The sequence below is a fragment of the Homarus americanus genome, unplaced genomic scaffold, assembly GCF_018991925.1.
Source record: "Homarus americanus isolate GMGI-L3 unplaced genomic scaffold, GMGI_Hamer_2.0 scaffold30108, whole genome shotgun sequence".
Classification (NCBI taxonomy): domain Eukaryota; kingdom Metazoa; phylum Arthropoda; class Malacostraca; order Decapoda; family Nephropidae; genus Homarus; species Homarus americanus.
Window position 1 is genome coordinate 6,312,526 of NW_024748109.1, and position 26,181 is coordinate 6,338,706.

General features: G+C 35.9%; 1 protein-coding gene across 1 annotated transcript; it reads right to left on the minus strand.

Annotated features, from left to right (window-relative positions):
* Positions 1–6,179: 6,179 nt before the first annotated feature.
* LOC121880125 (regucalcin-like) lies at positions 6,180–25,037 on the minus strand. The gene is made up of 8 exons (XM_042387183.1): positions 25,011–25,037; positions 23,783–23,979; positions 21,776–21,988; positions 19,044–19,144; positions 15,693–15,807; positions 14,880–14,995; positions 11,674–11,852; positions 6,180–10,870 (listed from the first exon to the last, which is right to left on the minus strand). The coding sequence occupies exons 2-8, from the start codon at positions 23,943–23,945 to the stop codon at positions 10,798–10,800; spliced, it is 960 nt and encodes a 319-aa protein (XP_042243117.1). The 5' UTR covers positions 23,946–23,979; positions 25,011–25,037; the 3' UTR covers positions 6,180–10,797.
* Between the last annotated feature and the right edge of the window lie 1,144 nt (positions 25,038–26,181).

Consider the following 26,181-nt stretch of genomic DNA (forward strand, 5'->3'; position numbering starts at 1 on the left):
AACCTTATTCTATAAGTCTTGGCCCACTAAGTTGAGGTCTTAAACAAATTTGAGCGGTAAATCATGTTGAAAGTTGGTATAAATTTCTTCAGACTAATTTAATCCCGATGATCAGGAAAAAAAAAAGGTGACAAAAGAGGCAAAACTATATCCAGTCCTGTTGGGCTAAAGATATAATTTCAATGCACATAATATTATTTTCTGGGTAGGGTATTCGAACACCACTTTTAGTAATTTGTAAAGCAATTTCGCTTACTCTTTGTTGATTGGTAATTGGTTTCGTTTTATAAATTGACCCAGGTGGAGTTTTCCACTCCAGTGGAAAGAGAAAATGTGTAGTTGAGTCCGAAATGTGGGATTTGCAGTTCATTTTCAGATCTCATAGCTGTTGCATACACTGTACCTGCCCAGTTAAAAGAAAGTAAAATGTCGAGATCTCAAAGTGAAGTGATACTCAGAAGTGTTTATAAAGTAAATAGAAATGAGAATATCACAAGGCCTCAGCCAAAGCAAAGAAAGAAAGAATAAAATAAAGAGTAATAAGCTAAAACATAAGATTATATATAAACACAGAAAATATAATAATGAAATACTTAAATTAAAGTGAAACCTAATTAGTATCAGCACAGACGGACAGACAGACAGGCAGGACGGAAAACAATACTCTGCCCCACAGTTGAGGAGAGGATAATAAAATAAAGTGTCATCCAGTATTACCTAGTTGACAAGAATACCTGTTAATGAACATTTTTTTAATCACAAAAACTTATATCAACAATGTGAGAGGAATATCAGTATTGTACTCTCTGTCTGTTCAGTTCTGGAGCTGCCTTTACTATAGTTTTTTTCGTTGCTGACTTAGATTGTCAAATATATTAATCGCTCTGGAAGGCCTAATCAAAATCATTAATCCAGCTGTAATTTTTTTTAAGAAGTTATCTGATGCATGTCAATAAACGATGGGAATAGGAAGAATTTTGTTATTATTCAGTTCTAGGTCATTCGTTTATTTTATATAGCATGACCCACCAAGAAGAATTGTTACCCTGATCTACTACCAAGAAATTAAAATTATTTTTTTTTACCATAGGCAGAGAAGGATTCTATTCCGGTAATTCAAGATTGTATTATGATATGTATTGCTCGAAAACTATATAGACATACAACATTTCTTGGACGTCTTAATCACTAAAGTAGCCAACATTACTAATACAATGAAACAATATCTTGAGGAAGACATGTGGTCTGAGACGATAACAATGATTTATAAATAATTTTATATTTAGCATGAAAAAGTTATTTTAAGATGGGTAAATTAATTATCAAACTTAATAAATGAACAAATCACTTTAAATAATTAAAATTTATTGGAAGAATACAAAACAAAATAAATGTATAATAGTATTGTTTTATTAATGAAAATAACAGTTGGAACAGAATTAAATACAATTTTAATGTAGCTTTACTTAAAATTTATTAAAACCAACATAATAGCATTAAAACCTTTTTTTTTTTAAACACTTGCATTTGCCAACCCTAGTTGGTATTCAAACTGTTAATGATATGCGAATGGTGTATCTGTAAAGGTCTTTAGCGCTTTGGATAAAGGATGAGGAAAGCCTAAAGAAATATAAGAAATAAAATGAGTATTAATAAAAAGAAATAAAAGTAAAGCTGTTACGCTATTTGTTTTCCAGAGAATAACAAGGAAAAGTTACTCACTGCCTCACCGGAAATTTTGTTCTAGCGCTCCAGATAGACAGAAATTGATGGAATACTCTCCGGGTGAATTCATGGAGGGAAATAGAAGAGAATATGTGAGCCATGTGAAGAGAAAGAGACTGTAGACAGTTAAATCTTCACGGCAGTATGAGTAAGCTGAGAAAGTGATTGATATAAAGACGAGTCAGGACACAGCCAGTCTGTTTACAGGTCATTGTTTTTGTTCTGAATGATGGCCATTGACTCTTAGACATATACAGGTGAAAATATCATGTTCGTCAAAGTTCAACAAGAAGTGAAACGACGGAAAGATCTAAATGGGAAAGGCAAGTTACGCATTTTGTTGAGATGATACTTAGAAGCTGTGTAACTACCGAGTCACTAAATTTGGCTAGTCTTACTATCTGCCCTAAATTGTTATAAAGGTTTAATCTTACCATTTTGTTCCCTTCAGTTATATAAAGATTTTATACAGTGGCTACCATTTTTAAATTAAATACTCTATGAACCGAACCTCATTATCAGGCCATCACCCACAGCTGCTGGCCTGAAGGTATGTATTTTACTGGCAGTTATCCGATCGTTTACTCATATATTGCAGAACGATTAAAACAAGAACATCGGGATGACAACATATAATTCCCATTGCAAAATTTCAAGTAATTTTTAGACGACAAATTTACCTTTGTCCTCATTGTCTAGTAACGATTTTTATTTTATTTTTTTTATACAAGTTGTTGAAAGTCTTAAAAATACGGAATATATTTGAATCCAAAGTAAAATTATTTTAATCGCCATTTGGCAAATTCAAATGTTTGTAGTGTGACGACTGCATTTAACATTATACGTTTATCAGAGTAAGTAATGAAGTGTTTTGCGATTTATTGAGAATTGGGAAATAAAATAAGACATGTGGACAGTCACCTAAAAACTGAAGGTTTATAACTGATTAGATATTGAATTTGTTATGCTAAAGCCCCTAAGTTACTGAACATTATCATATTGTTATACAGGATGTTAATTCCATTCAATGAATCATAGAAGCAGCCCTAATAGACTTCTTTTTATTGTATGCGCTAGCAGGATAAATTTAGTTTTGGCAGATAATTAATAATTTTCTCATTTCGAAATTTCAAACATTTTACTAACTGACATGTCAACGAGTTTTCCTTTGTTTCTGAATCATAGGAGGGTAAATTAAATGAAAGAAAAATTATTACTAAAGGTTTTTTCATAGAGCAATGCAAGGATGTAAAACTTCCTTATCCTTGTTGAACTGCCAATCCGGCCATTTATAAGTTAATAGAGTATTGGTCCTAAGGTTTTGTTGTCCAAAGAATTATGAAGTAAAAATTGTGGGTAATTTTGTGTGCTATCCACATACATCAACAAACTTTGTTGTAAGGATATATCTGGTAATAATTTGTATACAACCCGCAAGGTGCAGTACATTATTAATGCCTTGCCCCTTTCAGTTAAAATCTTAAGTTATCCAATTGGAACATTGTGTTCAAAAGATTTAGTCTCTCTATCACCATAAATTCGGCACTGAATGAGTGCAAGGAAAAGGTTACATCACCGAGCCGAATCAGACACTTCTTCTGGCCGTGTCGGTAGTTTGTGTCACAGTATTTATCATAGTGGTGAACACTAATCCAGGCACCTCGTGTTCACTACGTCCTCCGTCTATGATCTGAAGAGCGGCTTCTTGAAGAGCATCTTGACTCTACCAGCAGTCATCAGGCATGGGAAGGGTGAATGTGGATTTTGCGAGGTTTTCTACGTAATCGTGTTTGTACCAATAAATGTTCAACCTACCTCCTCCACAACACATATAGAGACAAATGTCCAGCCTTCCTCCTCCCTCAACACAAGCAGAGAAGTGTCCAGTCATATTCCTCCACAAAACAATTAGTCATGTGTCCAACCTATCTCCGTTCTGTTCCTAACCATAAGAGTATAAAGATTAACATTCTGAAAGTCAAATGAAATGTGAAGCTGGTTCTTTTAACATTCGATAGATATAAGCTTCAGAATATTCAGGGAGATGCCGCACCTTGTTGCCACTAAGCTGTTTAGTTTGAAAAATTCTGAGAATTTCTGAAGTCTGCAAGAAAAAGGAATACCATTTTATGATCATTATTGGTGACTTGTGCAAAAGAACGAAATCAATATTATTAAAATTGTTCTACGGAATATATTGATGTTAGTGAATAAAATGTCGTTGATGTCGTCAAATAAGAGAAATTGTTTACGAAAAAAAATAATTCTACTATTTGCCAAAAGATAAAATGAAACTCTGGAAATCAGAGTGAAGTGAAACCCTTCAAACCTTAAAAGGTTGTTGGGAGAACCAAAAGTTTATTAATGTATTGAATTATGCGATACAGTTAAAGGTTTTAGGTTTAATATGTGAGAAAAAAACAACATTTAACCCATAAACTAGCTGACAGAATTTTACATGAGTCATAAATGTATCGACACAGGCCAGGTGAGGAAGAAGAGAGCTAACCTGAAAGCGGTAGTTTAATATCATACATCTAAATTGAGAGAGAATACCAACTGAAGGGAATTTTTGGAACACATAAAACAGAAAAGCTGGAAGAACTTTACGTTAGAATCCCTGGCAATTTTAACCCCGGGGACTTGACCTCGACAAAAGTTGAGGCTACCAAAGCCGTGGACTGAGAATTTTCAGGAAGTGCTAGATTACGATAAGACGGATTACCCCAAGGGAGATCTGCTAATAAAAATGGAGATGATGCAAAGCTCTTTAACCATATATAACATGGATGACGAATAAGTTTATTCAGTGACACACACACACACACACACACACACACACACACACACACACACACACACACACACACACATGTATAACAAACTTCTTTTACAGATAACAGTTCATCAACATTATTACTGCAATATTAACTTAATTTATATCTACTTTTATTCATTCTGGACGATGGATACTATGATACACGATGGCTGGATGCTTGTAGGTAGTAGGTAGTAGGCAGCCACCAAACAGGGAGGTACTACTGCCTGGAAAGATTGGAAGCATAATGTGTTGTCTATGGTAGACCCTGCTGCCATATATCAGCCCGAAAATTGTGACCAAGTTCCAGGTTGGTGATATGACTTTCTGGCTCATTTACACACAGTTGCAGGGTCTCATGATACTGTGAATAGCTTGTATGTGGTTTCTCCAGTTAAGTTTCTCATCAACAATAACTACGAGGAATTTAGTATTATTATTATTAAATTTTCGTCCCCCAGGCCCCAATGTGGGTGAATGACTTGTGCCCGGGTGAGCTGGAGGAAGGCTCATATTATAATATGAGCCTTTATAATATTATCATATTATAATATGAGAAGCATAATCGCATTTCGCTGATAATTATCAGCGAAATGCGATTATGCTTCTCAGATTTTAAAACTTGGTGAGTGTGTTATGTTGGGTGACTTCATGTGAGTGTGTTATGTTGGGTGACTTCATGTGAGTGTGTTATGTTGGGTGACCTCGTGTGAGAGTAATGGTGAGTGTGTTATGGTGGATGATCCCATGTGAGAGTGATGGTGATAGTCACTTAAGATTAATGTAAATGAGTATACGAGGTAAATAAATTATTCATTGTTCGGAAATTCATTTAATATAATAAAGACTTTGAAGGATTGAAAAGTCTATTTTTAGTGTATAATCATGTCAAGTTTATATGTGTAATCTCTACCACGCTTAACGGGTGCTCTTTAACTTTGTTGACAATTTTGACTCATACTTTTAAACGTAAGTGAGAGATGATGGAGATGTGAACAAGTTCGGAAAACTTGGTTTAATAAGAAACAATATTTTTCTTTACAACAAACTAGAATTTTTCGTAAGTTATACCTGCAGCTACCCACTGTACTGTAATAATGATTGCTCCCCAGGCTCAAGGCTGACCGGCACTAGGGGGGCACTTCCCCGGAGAATGAGGGACACTACCTATATCTTTCTTTATTCACCAAAATAATATGCATTTGGATGTTTTTGCTTTTTCAATCAATTCACCCTGGCATATTGCATATTAGATTGAATTTTCAATATTAATAAAATTCGCCAAGTTTGTCAAGAAATTTTACTTATAATCTTTAAATACATAACTTACCTGTAGCTCAATTTAAAAAAAATGTGGGGCACCCAAGTGGCGCTTGTACTGCCTCAGTGACTTTTAAGATATTAGACACGGTAGTTATCACTCTGGTCAATAAAATGACCAACGTAGTTTAGCTGACATTCCCTGAATCCTGTTGCTTCTATCACACACAGACAGGTATCAACGTCACAAGTGCTGACACGATGTCAGCAATCCAGAAGTTAAGAATGTCTTACGTCATTGGGTATGTTACATCAGCAATAAAGTTAAAGAGATACTTTTGGTATGTTAGTGTTAGCTTTAAAAAAACAACTTAAATTCATCTTCATAAATCATTTATTTCTCTTTACCCTAAGACTGTTCATGGTGATGACAAATTATTTTTTCACGAAAGTTACATTTGATAAGAAATATTTATTTTTCACTTGGTAATGCTAATTCCTTTCCCCGTTTACCTTATTCTCGTTCCTGGGTGTTCTTGCTCGAGCAGGGGTTTACACCAACTCACTGATAATACTGAACATATCTATCTAACCTAATGAAGTTCTCGCCTGGACACAATGAGGACATCGTTGAATTAACACATCACCAAGATTATTGTCAGATAGTTGGAGTTTGATCTCCACAAACTGAACACTCCTGACTAGAATATTAACTCACATACCATTGCATCAAATTGGTGTTTCAATCAGCTGAATAGTTGCTACATGTTGTTGATCTTATAAGGCACTTATGCTGCCTTAACATCTAAGGTCCTTAAGGTCCTTAAGGTCCTTAAATATCATCCTGATCAAAGTTACGATGATTATGATCAACGTCATCATGATCATCATGTATTTATACGTCGTGTTTATCAAAATGCAGGTTTGTATATTACAAATGGTTACATAGATCTGTGCCCTAAATAGTGACCAAACTTACTGTGACATAAACATATAATTCTTCACTGTATATCAGGTTTGTACCACAATTGGGAACAAAATGTCTCTTAAAATGTTGACTTGGAAAGTCAATTGTGAAAGAGACCAGAAAGTTTTCGTTTGTTACTATGTGAAATCAAGTATTTATAAAGCAATTTATCTGAAATTGCTTGAGTGTTCTATTTTCGACGTGACCGCATTTAGTTCATATTTTGCCTGGGAAACCTAGTTTGCAATTTGTTCTTTGACATATTGTCGAGACACAGATGAATTTCCGTTTTCCATAATAGATAATGTGAGGTGAAGCGCAGCACCTGGAAACAGACCGAGGGAGAGGGTAAATGCCTTTTTTTACTTTCTTTTTCTTGTTACGTTTCTGGTAAACGTTATATTATGTAATTATAAAATGACTGTGTTTACTCAAGCACTATTAACATACCAGAGTTTATAATTAAATTGATGAATTCACTTAATGGTCGTTTATATTGTAACGTCAGTGAGCGAGGATATTATTGGTTACTAATGTCACTATGAGTACAACATAAAAGACTATATAAAACAACTCCGACAAATTGCAAGACAGTTGGGTAAGTGTAAGTGTCATCTTGTTAAGAATACAGATACCGTAGCCATATCTGCAACATGCCGAGGAGTGTGGCACACCGGGTAATAGACCTATCATATGCAGAACACTAATGAGCCCATATAGAATGTAAGGCCTAGATTTTTTTTAATATACCTGCGGTTTTTCCACTTTGTAATTATTCACGATAGATATTAAAAATGAAAGTCCGAGAAAACTGTAATATTACTGTAAAATTACAAACCAATTAGCCCCTTTCATGTCGTAAATTACATATTCATTTCTGTCAGCCTGAAGATTAGGCTGGATTTAGAAGTGAGGACAGGACCGTAGACGATTCATGTAGTACAGCACAATTTGCTGAGAAATATTTCACGTAGCCCCATAATTATTGAAATATTTAGAAATTATAGTTAATTTATTTATGATACACAATCCTACCTTTTCAGTCAGGCCGTATAAAAAAAAGGAAAATCTTAAATTCAAGGAGGAGTACATCGAGCTGAAACCATCTCTCTACAAATTATTAGGATTAAGATTAAAACATATTTTTTTGCTTAGAGTCTTATATTTTTTCGTGTATCAAGTATTATAAAATCATACTGGCCCATTATTTTCTTTATATCACACGATAAATCGGAACTAAACTAATGCTTCCTACAAATCTATACATTACTTCCCCACATCTCTCGCCTCGTTGAACAAAAATGGTGGAACAGAAATGGTTCTCGTGTACATCTTTCCCCACATAAACAAAGTCCATTTGTATAAACATATCTTTTCCCAGTAGGTAAAAGCTGGACTTATTATCAAAATGTTTCCTCTGTCAGCTGAGTGCAGAGGCTGTGTTTATGGGAGCTGGCGGCGGGTGAGGGGAGCCAAGCGGAGGACTGCCGAATAAATAACTCACCCCCCGACTGGTAATGTAATTTCCATTCTCTTATCCTGTACATGGAACTATTAAAAATTGTCGCCGCCCCACACAAGAACATACTGTACTTAGCAATACAATAAACATTTATAATTTAAAATTGTTTATTCGTAAATGAAACAAGACAAAAACGTTAATATGACTCCAGTTTTGAAAATGTTTATTGCACAGCAACAGATATATCATAATTTATACTAAATATGAATACCTTGTTCGAAGGCACCAGCCTGGTAAAGTAACACAGGTGTTCACTAGCTGCCCAGACAGCTATTGTGCCACTCCCTGAGGGTGTGCTGGTCGATGGTGCATACGCCACACTCATGTGACAGACGCGCTCAAACACCAGTTCTCGCTATTGCCGCAAGGACTTCGCTTCCACTGCATCACTGGGTTTACGGTTTGCAATGTCGCGTAGGGAGTCATCGCATAGGATGTAGTAGTACTGATATATATATACAGGGGCTAAAGTCAATGTAAAGGACGTGGCAATTTTTCATTATAACAACTGGATACTAAGTACACTCCGCACATGTGCTGGAGCAGCAGACAGGTCTATATTCAAGAAGCAAATGTCTTATTAACATAACTTGAAAGATCACGGTTAACGTGCATGAAACGGGAAAAAAGGATGAGATTAAGAAAAACCGTACAAACGAAGGGAACATATAAGATAAATTAATATTTTCTCCTATTCTTACGGTGCGTTCATAGTTAGCAATGGTTTTCTATCCTTTAAAGACGAAGTAGTTCTCTCTTCCCCATTAGCAAATACTGTAGTTTTATCAATTTTGAACCAAAAAGTGCAATTTAATCTCCTACAAAAAATAATAGATATTTAACATCAAGACACTGATAGGCTTGCAACGATTAAACGGGATGTGGTCAAACGGTATTTATAAGAAGCGTGCGGTAAGTGATAATACAAATGTCTGCCTCTTTCTGCTACACATAACATATTATAATAACTGTGCAAATTGACATAAACAACTGAAGTTCTTTCTGTTTGCCCAGAACGTATATAAATGACTATCTCGGATTACTATATCTTGATCTATCATGTTGGTGGTCTACCTCCAAAACTCCAACTAATGTTTGTCGTGTTTTTGAATGTCAGTAAGTCTATGCACCGAAAACAATAGTATTGAAATACTGCAATATTTCCTACCTACGCCGTTAGCAAAGCCATCCATAACATAATTGGTGTGATGATCTATAACAGCTAATGTAAACTCTAAATGCCTCAAACAATATACGACTTAAATCAGTCCATCACTCACTCGGTCTATAGCTCTGTCTCTTTTACTTCTAACTACAATGCTTTTCATCAACCCGTCAAGCTTTAAATGGTTCATGAATCTGTCTAGACTATCATACTTCAGTAAATGTGTGTCTTTGTGATGCTTCCTTTCCCTTACAGCTTCCAATTCATATTAAATTACATAAAAAATCGTTAACTCCTGTACGCTATGTGTCATTTTTTCTGTGGTTTCTGTGTGGCTGTGACGTCATATCCATAGAGACAAGTTAAAAAGAGACTCTTACTTACATTATTAACATTTTCTTTCTATAAACTTATCGCTTCCTGATTATCTCCAGTTCTTCTGCCTTGTATCTCTCCTCTTCCATATATTTCTTTCTGAATGTTAAACTTTATTTATAGAGACAAGTAATCTTATTTTTTTGTAAACGCTCAGTTCATCGTAACTATAACATTACGCTACCGTTGTCTTTCATACACCATGCCAGCGTCCCCCAGAAAATTACCAATATGGTTTACTTTACCTGATCTAGATAAGGAAAATCGTTTCTTTCTCACGCAATAACGGGGAGTAAAATTTGCATTCACTGTTCTCATTCTCCTCTCTCACAACGCCTCGACACACTCACATTTCAAACAGTATATTTTTTATCATAATTTACTCATACACACAAGCATTTATTTCATGAAGAATCTTTAGTACATCTGAAAAAAAATATTCCTCATAATATTTAGAAAAAAACACATACTAATAAACATATCCTTCATGAAAACACAAAAACAAAAGCTCATTTGATAGTTGTGCATAACTAATGTGTTCAACAGTATCCTATGCTAAAGGAGAAAATGGTATCATTAGAAACCTCTCCTAATAATCTAGAACTTTGGCATTATTTTATGATTAATTATCAGCCAATCATCAGTAAGTCACTGTCACAACTAGCACATCACAATTATTCAGTTCAAATTGTTTATTCTAACAGCTTACATAGGCATATGCTATGTAGGCTATATATCCTAAAATATATCAAGTATAGGAGACTTCCATAAACATTTACGATAAACAGAGCGTTACATAAACCATTATAAAGGGCAGGCATAAAAGATGATCAAACTCACCAACTTCAAATTGCTTGGGTTACGGGAAGTTCATTCACCAGTTGTAGTTGGTATCTTTTCTAGACGACCTGGACTCACATTATAGATTGATGAGTCCAAGATTAACTGTTCACCTAATTCTAATTCTAAGATCTTGTGGTAGTGAGCTTGACGTTAGAGTCCATAGGAGGATGACCCTTGGCACCCAGTCCCGTCACCCTGCACGTAATATAAATACATCTAAAAAAAATTGTTTCAAAAGGAGGAAAAGGTAACTATACTTAATGTCATCGAATCATTATATAAAGAAAAAGAAGTTGTGTGTTGTATTGGGATATAGAAAACAACACGAAGCTCTATCGTGACCGTGAACATAAACTAATTAACTACAGGGCGCAGTATCAAGACCTCGTGTAACTAAATAAACTCATTGAGCTTGGCTTTCTGGTACACAAACCCCCAAAGGAAATTCCCCGAGACTTTGGTCCCAACCGGGCAAGTAGTGAAGCCGGAGTTAGTGGACGACGCAATTTTTACGACAACAGTTATTCTTGTGAAGATAAAACTCCAAAATTCTTAATAGTCTTCGCTCAGCTACAGTTGACTGAAAGTTTCTATTGAATCGCTCAACCGTTTTCATAAATTAATGATAATAAATAATTTTAATGACTGAAAATGTTCTTTGGTTTGTGGAAGACTCATCTTGAGATGTGACTGACCTATGACATGCATCCATCCATCCTTTAAAATGTCTTCCTTATTGGCCATTGTCAAATATAATACCAAACTTCATCAAAATTTGCTATATCGATTATTTATATTCTTACACACATAAATAGGCACATGAACACATTATATAATTCTTACCTCACCTCCAAAAGGGTAGTCAAGAACCTAGGCCTACACATCGAATGAATTAAAAAGTAAGGAATGCCGTTATGAAGGCCTCTCTCTCTCTCTCTCTCTCTCTCTCTCTCTCTCTCTCTCCACCAAATACTACCGTGACAGTGTATGATACTGACCTGAACACTGCTCCGGCGTGAGGTTGCTTGGCCAGCTGGTCCTTGGTAAGGCCCTTCTGCGTGGAGGTAACATACAGCTGGTCGAGGCTTGGGCCGCCCCAGCATACAGAGGTTACATTGCTCGCCGGCACCTCTACCCATCTCTCTAGCTTACCCGAGGTTGGATTCACACAGTGGATCTGTCCAAAGTATCGAGAAGCTAAAACCAGACCGAAGTAAAGTATAAATGAAACCTAAAACTAGAAAGTGGTGAAGAAAAAACAGGTGGATATGTAGCTAACACTAGAGGGAAGTGGAGTAAAACTAGGTAGAAATGACGCTAAAATTTGGAAGAGTTGAAGTAAAAATAAAGTAAAAATGAAGCTAAAACTAGGAAATGGTGAAGTAAAAACCAGGTAAAATAAAAATACAGGTAGTACAATATTACACAAGGAAAAGTTTATTTTTGTACTATAAGATAAATTCAAAAGAGAGATAACAGGGGGAAGAACTGATGTCCATTAATGAGACCAACATTTTTCAAGAGGGTGGAATACGTCAGGCCCGCACAATCTGTCGTTGTACAATGGTTTAAACAATACAAAATCGAAAACAAAATGTAATGTTTTTTGGAGACTGTATCGCGGTTTTTGGCGAAATACCGATAATATTGCCTTTTTTTCATGAACGTTGGCCTCTGTAAAATAACTGAACGCAATATTCATAATCTGCATTGCTATTTAAAGTAATTCGTAAAGGCTCTTATCAAAGTATACATATTTTTTTACTAAGTCGGTTTATATTGATGGAATTTGGGCAGAATGGTGGACTGGGACCCCCAAAATTAAACTTTATTGGGAATTTTAACCCAGTGTGTCAATTGATCTAAATGCGACCAAAAAGCAGTTCAAAATATGCATTGCGTTATATGACCTCTGACCCCATGGAATATTTTTACACCAAAATAAGATTAAAAAAAATAATGCCAGGAAATAATGGATCAGAAATGAAGTATTGTTAGTTACTTGTTTGTCTGCATTTAGGAAGACAGAAAGACGAAGACAGAGGAAGTAGCAAATATGAAGACAATTCACGACAGGGAGACATGAAGGTTTGGAAAAAGGAAGATAAGAACAGGGGAAATAACTTTGAAATGGTCACATGTTAAGCTTAAACAAACAGCTGGCAAGTTGGAGATAGGCAGATGGGATATTAAAGAAGGTAGAAGAGAAATAGATAAAAGGAAATAATCAGTTGGTTGTGGAAATTTTTAAAGTAAACAGAATAAAAAATTTAAATATGCAAAAAATATAACTATGAATTAACAGAAGTAAAGTGAAAAGTGAACAGAAATAATTTTAATACGAGCAACGCGGACAGTGAGGTGTGAATGTAAAATATTATCCTCTCCCATGATTTTTTTACCTTAAACTTCTACAACATCAACAGACTAACGCAAACACTAATGGTAACTACAACTTTTGGTGAAAATTGTCAAGAGATACTGTGGTGCAGTTTTATACATACGTTTACAAAACATGAAGAAAATTAATTTGGGGTCGCGCAGATACAGCACACAGTTTATTAAGTCTTCGATACATAAGAAGACAATGTAAGTGGTACTGCATTCGATTGTCTTCATTTCCTTCGCTGCAAACTTAGGTACCGACTCAAGACTGATTGAACTTGGGGTAGGTTTATCTCGATCCAATTTCTCTTAAGATTGGAGGCTAACGTTGTATCCACTCGGACGCTGTGCCCCGTGAGGAGGAAAAAGGCAGGAATAAATCACTCCTGCGAACAATCTTTAACATTTCAACCTTGTAAAGTCATCAATAAAAAAGCGCTAGTAGTTATCTTTGTTTATATAATATCACTTGAGCGGAGGGCTGAGCTGAAGATTAGATATGACGTTGATTCTTATGTTTACCCATTGATGGCAATATGATGGAGGTGTAATGTTTGTTATTGATACATCAGGAGGAATTGGTTCACGGTATGTACAGACGTGCGACGAGAGAAGATAGACTGAATCATGGGAAAACAATGCAGATGGACGAAATAGCAAACAGTACAAAGTATTTAGTGAAATAATAAAATGGGAAGATATGAAGTTTTCAATATAAATAATTACAGTAACTAAAACTACAATTGTGAGATAATACAGATAACAGTGATGAAAAATATATATTAACAGAAGTAATATCGATACAAATAATATTATAATTAGCAGCAGTGATAGGAAAATATGGACTGTGAAAAATGCAGTAACCAGACTCACGCCAATGATTAAAACAATCTCCTTTGTGTAATAACAAAGCTCAATTCCCGTGACAGTCTGTAATATCCATTACTAGTGCATTACAGAGACTTTTCAGAATATTTTAGCGTTGCTTTTATGTTCATTTTGAAAATACAGCTCAGCTTCGTCCATGGATTAATCAACTGCATCTTGTTATGTTTCATGTGTTGTGGCTAAACAGAATCGGATTACTTTTCGACATCATTAATAAACTCAGTTATTATTCTGATGTTCATCACTTATTATAGAATATCCCCCCAAAATCATTGTCAGCCGAACTCCATTAAAATCGTTTATTTGCTTTTAATTTTCTTCATGTTAAGGACCTCACCCCGTCATCTTCACTGCTAAAGTTGGCAGGATGTTACCTGACGAGCATGAACTAATCTTTGAATGAGAAGAATTAACAACAGTGTGGAGAAGTATGATATCGACTTGCTAAAAAATATATATGTTAAACAAGAAGGTCGTATATTCAGTTCACATCGCCTCCGATGCTCTGACATGAACAAAGTGAAAAACAAAACTATTGGTCAGTATCATGTCTAAATATTGGCTTCTACCTTAAAACATATCCGAGATATCGCCTGGACAATCATACAAGAACGTCGAAAACAAAATGAGCATCTACAATAGACTGGTGTTTGACTATTGCATGGATAGTACACATGTAATGAGATATGTTGTGGACTAAGAGCTATATAAGATAAAACAAAAAAAGAGCTTGAATTCTTTGTATTGCTGATAGGAAATATGAGGCACTTAATCTGCAGAACATGACATTTTTAAGAAATTATAGAGAAATTAAGGTGAAAGACTGCAAGATAAGTTATGGTATCCCAAGAGTAAGACAATATGAAACAACACCCATTTAGGATATAATACTTCACAAACTAAATGAAACAACACCCGAAAGCAAAGTTACCTTGCCAGTACCGAAGGAGGCGACCCAGAGGTTACCCTTTGTGTCGATGGTCATGCCGTCGGGGAAGGAAGGGTATAAACCTTCCTGGCGGTAGTCATACACAGTGCGTCGCTTACCTGAGGGAGAACTCAACATGTGGGGTCATTATACATCACTTCAAAACTAACCTTACTTATACATATACTAACTTAACCCCATTATTCTCACTTATTTTCATACCTTCACTGCGTTTTTATGGGGACAAATTCATTTTACCTGTCCGTCTTTTCATATGGACCCAAATTCGTTATGAAGATACAAAAAAAAATTATATGTTGCTTTACGCGCATCCTCATAATACCTCGGAATAATTACCAGGAATAATGCAGGCGATGTTTTATTCTTGTGTTAATATACTATAAAATAATAATATAATGTTAGATATTCCACTCTGACTTTACAAGGAAACCAGAAATAAAAACCACTTCCGCGAGATATGAGCAGAATCTTTAAACAATAAATAAAGAGCTTGGTGTGAGAAAATAGTTAACTCTCTCTATTAAGTCATTATTAGGTTTCTCTTGCTATGAATAAGGTAATGGTTTTTATTTGAAGATAAAATGAGACGGCTGAACAGTTATAGAACGTGAACATTAATCATATTAAGGAATAACTGATATTCCTTCTTTGTTATGGAAGCACTTTATGTCGCGGACTATAATGAGACGAAATCAGTATTAACCAAGACGAGTGGTGTAAGAAATGAACTCATATTTCACGCCCTCATCCGGAGAGTGAATCCGAAAATATAAAATAGCTTCAATTAACACTTACTGATCTTGACCTTCTCAAAGTCACACTCAAACGCCTCCACCCTGTACTCGCACGTGTCCACATAGTAGAACGTCCTGTTGTCCTCACTCCATGCCAGCCCATTACTGATGCTTACCTGTACACAAACAACACACACACATTTTATAGGAAGTACACCTACAAAGGTAGGTCCTAGTACATCTGAAATCACCAAAAATAAAATAATGTAGTTTGTTCAGTTATGATGATTAATAGAAATAAAGATTTCATCCGTAGAAACACGTTTTAATGAAATTATCTACATATACAGTGTATCAATGTTTCAATCAAATTCATAATTGAATAAGTGCTCCATCCATAGCCCAGGTCCAGAAATATGATACGAAAAAAAAAAACATTCCACTGTCAGACAACAATAGCAAAAACAAATACATTATATAATTTATATGACAAATATTTTATTAACAGCGCAAGAGATTTGATATTTTCAACAATTTGCCAGACACCCTAATTTTGACTGTGTTTACCATGAATACAGACCATTTCTCAAAATGCTAAAGAGAGCCCAACAGCTTGTGTGTATATGAGATCTTCATATTCCAACTGAAGGAAAGCCTTCTGGGAAAAATTAACCTGAATATCCCTGTTGGCTGCTTGGTAGTACGTTCCTCGGTCTTATTTGAATATTAATTCATAAGGACTAAAAGTAGTGATTTAGAAATGTCTTATACGCTGCACAGTCAGAGTTTTTCCTTTGGTTGAAAGTAAATTAATGAATGAAGCTTAATGTGCTGGGTACAGGTCTTCATTCAACATGTAAGAGAAGTGGAGTATTCAGTCGTGGTGTATATTGACCACCTACGCTATTTAATTTTCTTCCTTTTCATGATACATAAGGTAAGAAATACTCCCAGTTGTCCACTTGATATTCTGAAAATAATGAACACATGATCTATAGATTGGTTTAAAAAATGACAAGGAGGCGACTAGTGAAATAACAAAGAATTATTTACTTAAAGGCTCGTTGACAAACTTCTGCTGTGTACTGTAAACATGCTACCCTCGATCAGCTGGTTGCTTCTACACGAAGCGAACAGCTGCCAAACGCTATCCCGTGACTCAGGGTTGAGACATATAAACACGCGACTCCTTCACAAATAACACTTCTGCGGCTGTGTTATCAGTAGCTAGAAAACATACTCCAACACATTTACTGATATTATGAAGTACTTACGGATACGTTTACTTAACTACACTCTTAACAAGCTTTTATCTATGATCACGTGGGCTATGAAATATCCGTTGCCGGACTGTGAAATACATTAGTACACTTCACCTCGGATTTTTAACAAGACCATAAACTTCTAATTCTAGACATCATGACAGAAAACCTACGCGTACAGACCTCACTACTTATTTCAGTTCAGCTTACACAAGGAATAACAAATCCTGAACTGAACTCTACAGGCAAATGATTTTACCCAAATCTTCATTAACAGCTATATAACAAACATCTTTCATAACTCGTACTCCCAACGTAACCATCTAACACAGTTAAACGAACAAACGCTTACCTCCCTATTGCATATACTGAAAGGAACAGCTTTGCTCTCAAAAAAAAAGTCACTAAATTGTTATGTAAATTTTATCGCCAAGTTCGTCTTTGGGTAATTTTCAACCCTGGTATAACTATACAAGGATTTTTTTAGACTCAGGAACTTGGGAGGTTGCAATGATGGGTCGGACACGAGTTTCCAACGACAATTACGACGCCTTAATGAAATCAATGTTAGTAATGTGACAAGTTTTGAAATAAGGATGTATTGGTCTACATCTTCTTCACACAACTCATCATTGTTATATCAGCCTGGTTGTATACACAGTCGTCGGTGAGTGATTGGAGACACCTCTCTGATCTGAGTATAAGGTGGATTATGCCGTCCGTTAGAGATGGTCTGGTGTAAGAAAATCCCCATAATACAAAACTTCTGAAGTTTATGTAACAATATAGAGTTATATGAAGACATAATGGTCATATAAGGATCATATTACTATAACTTGAGAATCCTTACAATATAGAAAACTCAGACTAGGCAGACACGGCGGCACGGAGACAGGTAGAGGGTGTGTAGCTCTGGTGATGGAAGTGTCGGAAGTTTCGCACCTAACTTTTCTTTTGTAATTTGGTCTGGAAAACTTGTGGATTTTGAAGATCGGATCTTTTCATGTATTATTCAAAGTAAAACTTATCTATTGGTGTCGCTGAGTTTACACCACCTTTGTAAGTCATCTTATTACCCAAGTTCTGTTAATGTTAAAATAGTATTCAGAGCAAGAGGAAAATTGTATAAAGGACATTAAGCCCAGAGGAAGGAGTTGAATGTAAAGACGAGGAAGTTCTGGGCCTCCACGTTTCGCCACAGTCGTTCTTGATGAAAAAAAAAGGACGTTTTTACCTTACTCTATTCCAATTGATACATATTTATTATCATAACCGTGAGATAATCGCGAAACTTGATTGACCTCGTATTGTTAACACTGTCTCTGTTGTACTGGCATATACAGGAGTGTCCTATTGTTCGGTATTATAACGTTTAATTTCGACGGCCGTGCGTTCACGTGTAGTTAGTTTGAGGCAACATCAAGTAAGTGACTTGCTACATGTGTGTTAATCAGCAGGCTAAGTGTGTAATACTTATAAACGAAAACGATTATTACATACATCATTTTTCATTTATTATAATCACAGGCGGAGCTTCTTTATATTGCATCCATCTAGTTTGAGACAAATTTCAGTACATAAATAACGGCCAGAAAATTATTGTTGAAAACTGTTCTGATCAAGTTACTGGTTCCTTCATAAAGCCTCATCAACGTTGCCACATGTACCTTTACATTCAGACTTGATTGTGTATTCTTATAGTTGATTGACGCATTTTGTTAGCATGGCTGCAATTACATTCGTAGTTCAACATCTCTCCGGTCATGAACAGGAAAAGTCAGGGTATTTGCTGTTTGTTTTAATCTCTTGCTGTTTGAATATTTAGTAAATAATTGTATTCCGTTTGTCTGTACATTGTTGTTTTTTTTCTAAAGATTGGTATGAAGATGGTTACTGCAATAACCAAACCGTTAGCAAACAAAGGAGAATAAGTATCAAAATATTCATCTTTGTCTCAACCTTGGTGTTATGCATTAATAACCTAAGTTTTTCAAGTGGTTTAAATTGCTAATTGGCAGTAAACCAAATTATAATATGCCTAAGGTAATAAAACGATGAATTACAGTACAGTTCAACAATAAACAGAAGGCGAATTCTAACAATAACATCGATAATGTGTTATTCAATGTGTTCTCAGCAGAGGTACTGACCTTGTCGAGCACTGTAGGAGCCGTGTTGTTGTCCGCCAGTAGGAAGAGACTACCCAGGCTGGGGTTAGGGTTGTCGGGGACATCTGTATCCCCCATTGTACCTGTGTGAGAGTATTGATGTGTACCAGAGCGCCACCCTGCCTGCCACCAGCATTAATGTGCAGTTTATCATTATACTGCGGCACGGCGTCTGACAACAACAACTCATGGAATCGAGTAAGTAGGTTTGATAATAATCTACAGTACACCAACGACGTGACGGAGCACTCAGATTCTTAGATGCGGAACTTGTGCCGTCTATTGCGATGCAGGGAAAGTGATCCTCGCCGTGCTTCAGAGTTATAATGAAGTTATTAGGTATAAATCCTTTAGCCAATCTATTACAATGTACAGTAGGTGTACACTCAACACGTTCAACTACTTTACATTGTTGACAGGAAATTATTCTGGTGAGATAGTCTGGTATTAATATACAATGGGATATTCCTTCAGTTTTTTACATACTTCTAGTGAGTGTCGAGTTTATATAACATTTCCTTTATGCCTCGATGTTAATATATTCACTTTCTATTTTAATAGTGGATGTAATTTATGTAACTGATTATGTTGATTATATTGAAGTCCTTGGGAGAAAAAGTCAGTTTTGTTAAAGGCAAGAGTTTTTGTCACATTAGACTTCATTGCCATTCGGCCTGGTAACAACTGCAAGGCAGACTTTATAAGTTCATCACAAATATGACAGACAGTTAAATATATCAAATCTAAGCAAATGTCAAGTGTTACACATTCTTAACAGGTAATCTAACCAGGAGAGGTTCATAGCTTCACATGCCAGATAAAGAGATGTTGTCTGCCCCGTTGTTTGGACTTTGTGGAGAAAAGATGACAACAAATATTGGCGAGCCATGTTCTATTCTTACGTCACTTATATTTGTAAACTGGAAGAATGAGTGATATTTTGGTAGAATTATATTTTCTTATTAAAGCTAGAGAAGGAGAATCAGTGTACACGTAACTAAAATCAATGTATGACATTTGTAGTGGACATTAGTACAATATTACCAACTTATCACTGTGTATCTTAAGCTCTCTGTTCACTTACTGCATTATTACGACAGAATAAAAAAGTAAATTTATACAGTATTAACATTTTATAATTACGTCAAGTTTTAATAAAGTATATCACTGGTCTCCCCTGTTATTAGCGTCAACATGTGAGTCGAGCGTGTCACATCGGTAATTATTATAACAATAATAGTGATACCGGTATAAGACGCTGGTGTGAGTGAGGCAGACACAGAGTAAAAGGTGAATTATATTCTATTGGTACTGATTGTTACATTAAATTGGTCATAATGTAACATATCAGTCGTTATGATTGTGAGAAAATATTCAAGTAGATAAACAACACAGAAAATCTACAATAAAGTTAAAGATAAATTATCATCAATATGTTAAAACGCGTCTGAAACAACCTCCTCACACACTCGAGGATCATTATCCATCAGGTCAGGTAAGAGCGGGTACTGAGCTGACTAATGTGGGCAGTATTGTGTTAGCTAGGGTTGAGGCTGAGCTGGGTGGTTTGTGACACTCTACCAGCCACACTCTTCTTATATAAACAACTATTCTGACAAGAGAAGTTATATAAGCTACAAGTTCTTAATGAGAAAAACAAGCTTTAAAACTAATAATGTTATTTATATGTAGAGGAATTGATTCGAGAATACCAAGCGAATTATGTTTTCTTTCTTGTGTATGGCGGATTTTGTTCGTCGGTACTATGAGCTAAGACTAGATGATACCATGATATCTTCTACAGCCAAAGTTATATCAGTGTTTATTTGTAGTTATATAGATATACAGTAAGTTGGTATTAATATCCATTGTTGTTGGTGAATAATTTAGGTGTAGCGATGAGTGACCGAGTGAAAAGGGTATTTATGGGCGTTGGTATGACTATGGTAGAGGTGGAATTATCTTGGTTTGAGTATAACTAGATATTGGGATAGTTGGAGTATGTGCTGTGCATTCGGTCTGTTAAACATGTGCATTGTTGGGCTTAGTTGGTTTTGTTTTTAGCAGCGAGGGAATTAGGAAATGCTCAAAAACTTTGTTGGGCACGGGTTAGGGCCTAACCCGTGCCCAACAAAGTTTTTGCTGGGCATGGGACCGTTAGGGCTTTGCTGGGCATGAGAGAGCCCATTGATTGAGTGCAGTAACGATTTTTTTTAACACAACCCTACGCCGGTACAATACCTACAATCTGAAAAGAGAAATGAAGGCGTGGATATTATCACCTACAGAACAGGTGAGAATAATGTGAAATATAGAAAAAAACATTAGAGACGCTCGTGTATAATATAATAAACAGCTGTGGTACAGATAAGTCTTAAATGTAAGTCAGATAGATCACAGGTGTGGAACAATGAGACACAGATGTGATATAAGGCTTTAGAGACAGAGGCCAAATAGTTGTGACTTATAGGAAATTCAGGTGTGAGGCAGATAAAAGATAAGAGAGGTTTTGAGAGGTGTGGGGAGGTAAGAATGGTAATGACAGGCAACAGAGGTACAAGAAGGAAGATGTGAGATAAATATTACAAATACTCTTAAATGTCGAAGTTGATCTCCATTACATGCCTTTTTTATTCATATTTATTACAATATATTATTTATTGAAGATATTGCTGTATAATTCACAAATTTACACAATGATACCATAGTCTTACCTGCCCACAGTCTGCCATTCGCGTCACACTTGCCATCGTTGAACCGGTTTTTTGAGTGGTGACGGTCAACCGATGCCAGAACATTGTATGAGCTCACGACGCAGTCCTTAGTTGTGTCAGGCCAAGTAACAGCAGCCAGGTCACGCCCCACACTTACTACGAAGGTGTTGAGGGAGATGTTGTGGGGGACTACCAGGGTCACGGGGCCGCCTTCTGTTGACGCCATCAATAACAATTTGAATACATTGCCATGGATGGTTTCTACACGTTAGATTTAACTATTCTTTATTCGTGTGGACAATTAGTAGACTATCTCCCGTAAAAGTTATCTTTAGGTTCAACTTCCAAGACTTTTTATCCACTACACATTGAATGATTTATTTCATATGTTTCTCCCCTTAACCAAGAGCTTAGTATCCAAGGATTCACCGAATAGTTCATCTGACTATCTGGTTGAATACCGTATTTGCCGGATAGTTTCAAAATCACTCCAGATGTTAATTTCTGTATAGAAAAGCTAGGTTAACAGTGAGCCAAGACCTGTACTCCTGCAGTAGTATAATATCTTAGGTAGCTTCCATTTATTTCTCCTTAATTGTATTTTTAACCACGAGGCATTCTAGCTCACAATAACTATGCTATCAACATTACCTCCTCCATCAACATCCTTAAAAGTTCCATAGCAGCCACGTGGGTTACGTGTTTGTCCTTGCTCACTCTCTGTTCCTTCATAATTTACCCCAAAACTACAAAAGTCTTCCCACATCCTACAGTATGTACAACCATGATATAAATCTTCCGTTTGATATTTTCTCAACTGGAAGATAGTTAACTCCGTACCCAAGACAAATATTTTTTGTATACAGAGAATTGATTTCTTTGCCTAACTTAGAATGTACAGTAGGTTACTAAAGATGGCAGTATCAGTCACGATTGCTACTTGCTCGATAGCCGTAAGTTTGTGGCGACTTATTTTTCACATAAATTGGCTTCCCACAATACGCGAACTTGTCCGCAAGTTATATACTGAGTACGCCATCCTCATCTGTGTTCTCAGAGAAGATTTTTTCCGAGTATGGGAACATCTTCGAGGAGTAACACAGCAGACTTTACCTCGCACATGAGAGAAGAAGCTCCCTTTCGCTCGTGCCAATTCTAATAATTTCCTCCAGTGAAGAATGTGCTAAGATATGAAATGATTAATTTGAATATATATGTATTATTTTTTTATGATTTGCCTACAATACAACAATAGTAAATTAATATTTATAATTGTACAATACAGTACAGTACGTACTAATTAATTGTACAATACTTTTGTAAAGGTACATGGTGATACAAAGGGGTAAAGAAACTAACCTAACATAACTCATCTGTGTATACAAATTGAATTTATATGTTGACACCAGTAAAGATTTCAAAAACTTGATCCACAGCAAATTATATTCATGTCAATCTGTGCTGATACTAATAAAGTCACCCGGAGCAATATTATACTGACGCTAATTGTTAACACAGCAAAATACTATAAAAGTATTACTAAAAAAAAATGGCAGACAAAAGCATATTGTATTACTATTAACATCCAAATGTTTTCACCTAAACTAGTATCTAACTAATTGTAATTACTATTTGAAACAGTACCAATAATTTAGCACCAGTGCACACAAAGTAAGATTAATCACGCCGCTTCTTGTCTCAATTAATTTTGTCATTAACTTCTATAAACTCTCAAACAAGTTTTGTAACTTTGAAATATTTATATTTTATATTTTACTTTTTGTTCATATTTTTACAATTTTCCCTTCAGTATAAAAAGACATACCTCTGTCGGTGACTGTACTTCCGCTTCCCCGTAATATGAGATCCTTTCAGTTTGTATGGGGCGAGACAATGAGTGACAGTACCATATACATGATGGTGAACAGTGAATGACAGGTTATTGACAATAGCAGTACCTATGCGCATCGTGGAAAGTGTATGATGGGACACGAGCAGTAACAGTACCTATGTGCAAGGTGGAGTGTGTTTGTGATGCTGGGTGGTACCGGTGGAGGTTCTGGTTGAAGATGTCAACATAGTAGAGCGCCTGTTCCCGCACAGACCAGTGAGGCCCCTCCCCCAGGAATGCTGGCTTCGTCACCGTTTCTACCACCACTGTCTCGCTCATCTTGCCACAGCTCTGATATGCCCAGCTTAGTCACCTTGATAACATGTGATGACATCATAAAATAAGAAAAATAATAAACCTACAGCCAAGATATCGCCAAAGTCACTAAATTTCTAGTAATAGTTAATAAAAATTCTCAATACGCATAAGTGAAGTTAGACTGAATGTGACTAGTTACTGCACAGTGTATACCTAAACTATAAGTATGAGCAAGCATAGGTTATTTTCAGTACTCGTGATAGGTTGGCAGTCATATTGCGTCTGAGCAAGTTTATCACCAACATCATTGCATGTGGTCATGATGACAATAATAGTTTCCCACTGAAAACCTGAATCTATCCTTTGACAGAATATATGGATGTGTGCTGTTATCATTTTACGTTTTCCCCAAACAGCGGATGCTTTGTTTTCTGTAGTACTTTATATTTTGACTTATATACCCTGTACAAGTGTTTTCAAAACAATTGTACTTTAGTTGCAGCTTATAGTAGACATGTTGCTTTATTTCCACTATCATATAGGGCAGCGGTGCACCTACAGTAGGTATTTTATTTGGGCTAAAGCCCTGAAAAGGGTAAAAAGAAAAAAATAACCTTGAACTTTTGATTTTTTAAATTCTAAATTTCGTGAAATTCATTGTAATTTTATCTCCAGATATTAAGAATGTGTACACGTAATCTTGTTGACGTATATTATCGTCTTGTGGCAAGTAGACTACTGCCTTCTTGTACTGCACATGTTCAGCAAAGTAAAACAAAGGATCAACGAACTTTGTCTGATTTTAGCTGGAACGAACCGCTGCCTATGGTTAAACCTTGTTCCGTCTCTGCTAAAATCAGACTGAACTTAGTTTTGGTTTGTATTCATTCGTTGTGGTGTGTAATGATGTGGAGGATAATAAACTTCTTACCGCCAAGCTAAAGAGAATATATACTGTATTACGCATGTATTTTACTAATCATAACTTTTCACTGAAGACATGAGTATAATTACTATATTGTTAATGTTATACCTGTTATTAAAGACTACTCTTGACAACTGGTTCAGAGCTGAGGAAATTGTTACCTGGTGTTGAGAGTAGCGTGGCAAGCGTGCGAATAAGTTATGACAGCCCACCACTCCTCCCTTTAGAGCCTCGGAATGTGTGAGTCTGTGTGTGTGTGTGTGTGTGTGTGTGTGTGTGTGTGTGTGTGTGTGTGTGTGTGTGTGTGTGTGTGTGTGTGTGTGTGTGTGTGTGTGTGTGTGTGTGTGTGTGTGTGTGTGTGTGTGTGTGTGTGTGTGTGTGTGTGATAATAGGCAGATAGTAAATAAAAATTCAAACTATTTTCTTTTGTCATAACAGCGCTTCTATATGATATGAACCTACATAGAAATCATAAAGAGGAAAATAACAACTAGATGTCTTCCACCTTTTAAATTGCTTGCTCATCCTGGCACTGCAGTAAAGTAGTGAAGAATATGATGGTGTGATGGCTCTGTTACTAAGCAGAAAATACTGTGGTACAGGTATCGTATCTGGTTCGAACTAGCTTCAGTATCATAGATTTTGACTATACATCTTATCGAGAAAAACAATTTTACAAACCAATAATACCTTATCGTGTTGACGGTGTTTAGTTAGTATCTGTCGGTATATGGATAAGAAGCATTATCTCACTTTTTAGATGTTCCTTGTCACGTAACACAAGGTCACGCTTCTATTTTGCGTTTTAAGTATCAGTATCCTCTAAATTATCTTTGACAACGTTATTTTCGATTTAGTATTTTTTATAACTAGAACATTACTTCCATCCCTAAGTTGTACAACACATTGTCATTGTTAACATTATCGTGGTTATTTTATCATGGTGGAGAAGACATTACCATTACTAACATTGATATGGTTCGTCATCCATGGTGGAGAACATATATTAATGAATTAGTAACTCAACTACAACCAGGGCTGCCACAAGATTCTCATATCAAATTTTCTTCATTATTTAAGCAAATATACGAACATTTAGAAACTTCTCATCATCTTATATAATGATGGATAGTTTATTATTATAAAACTGTTCCCTTTGGATTGTTTAATATTCATCCTGACAGTGATACAGCCGAAAATAGATCCACCAATCACAATCACCTTACTTCACCAAAGTAATATTGCAAGTACGAGAGCCAGGATGAGGTGGATGCATCTTTTTGGTTGACTGTACCTTGAAGGTAAAAGAGCTTGTGTGAGTGTATGGGTAGG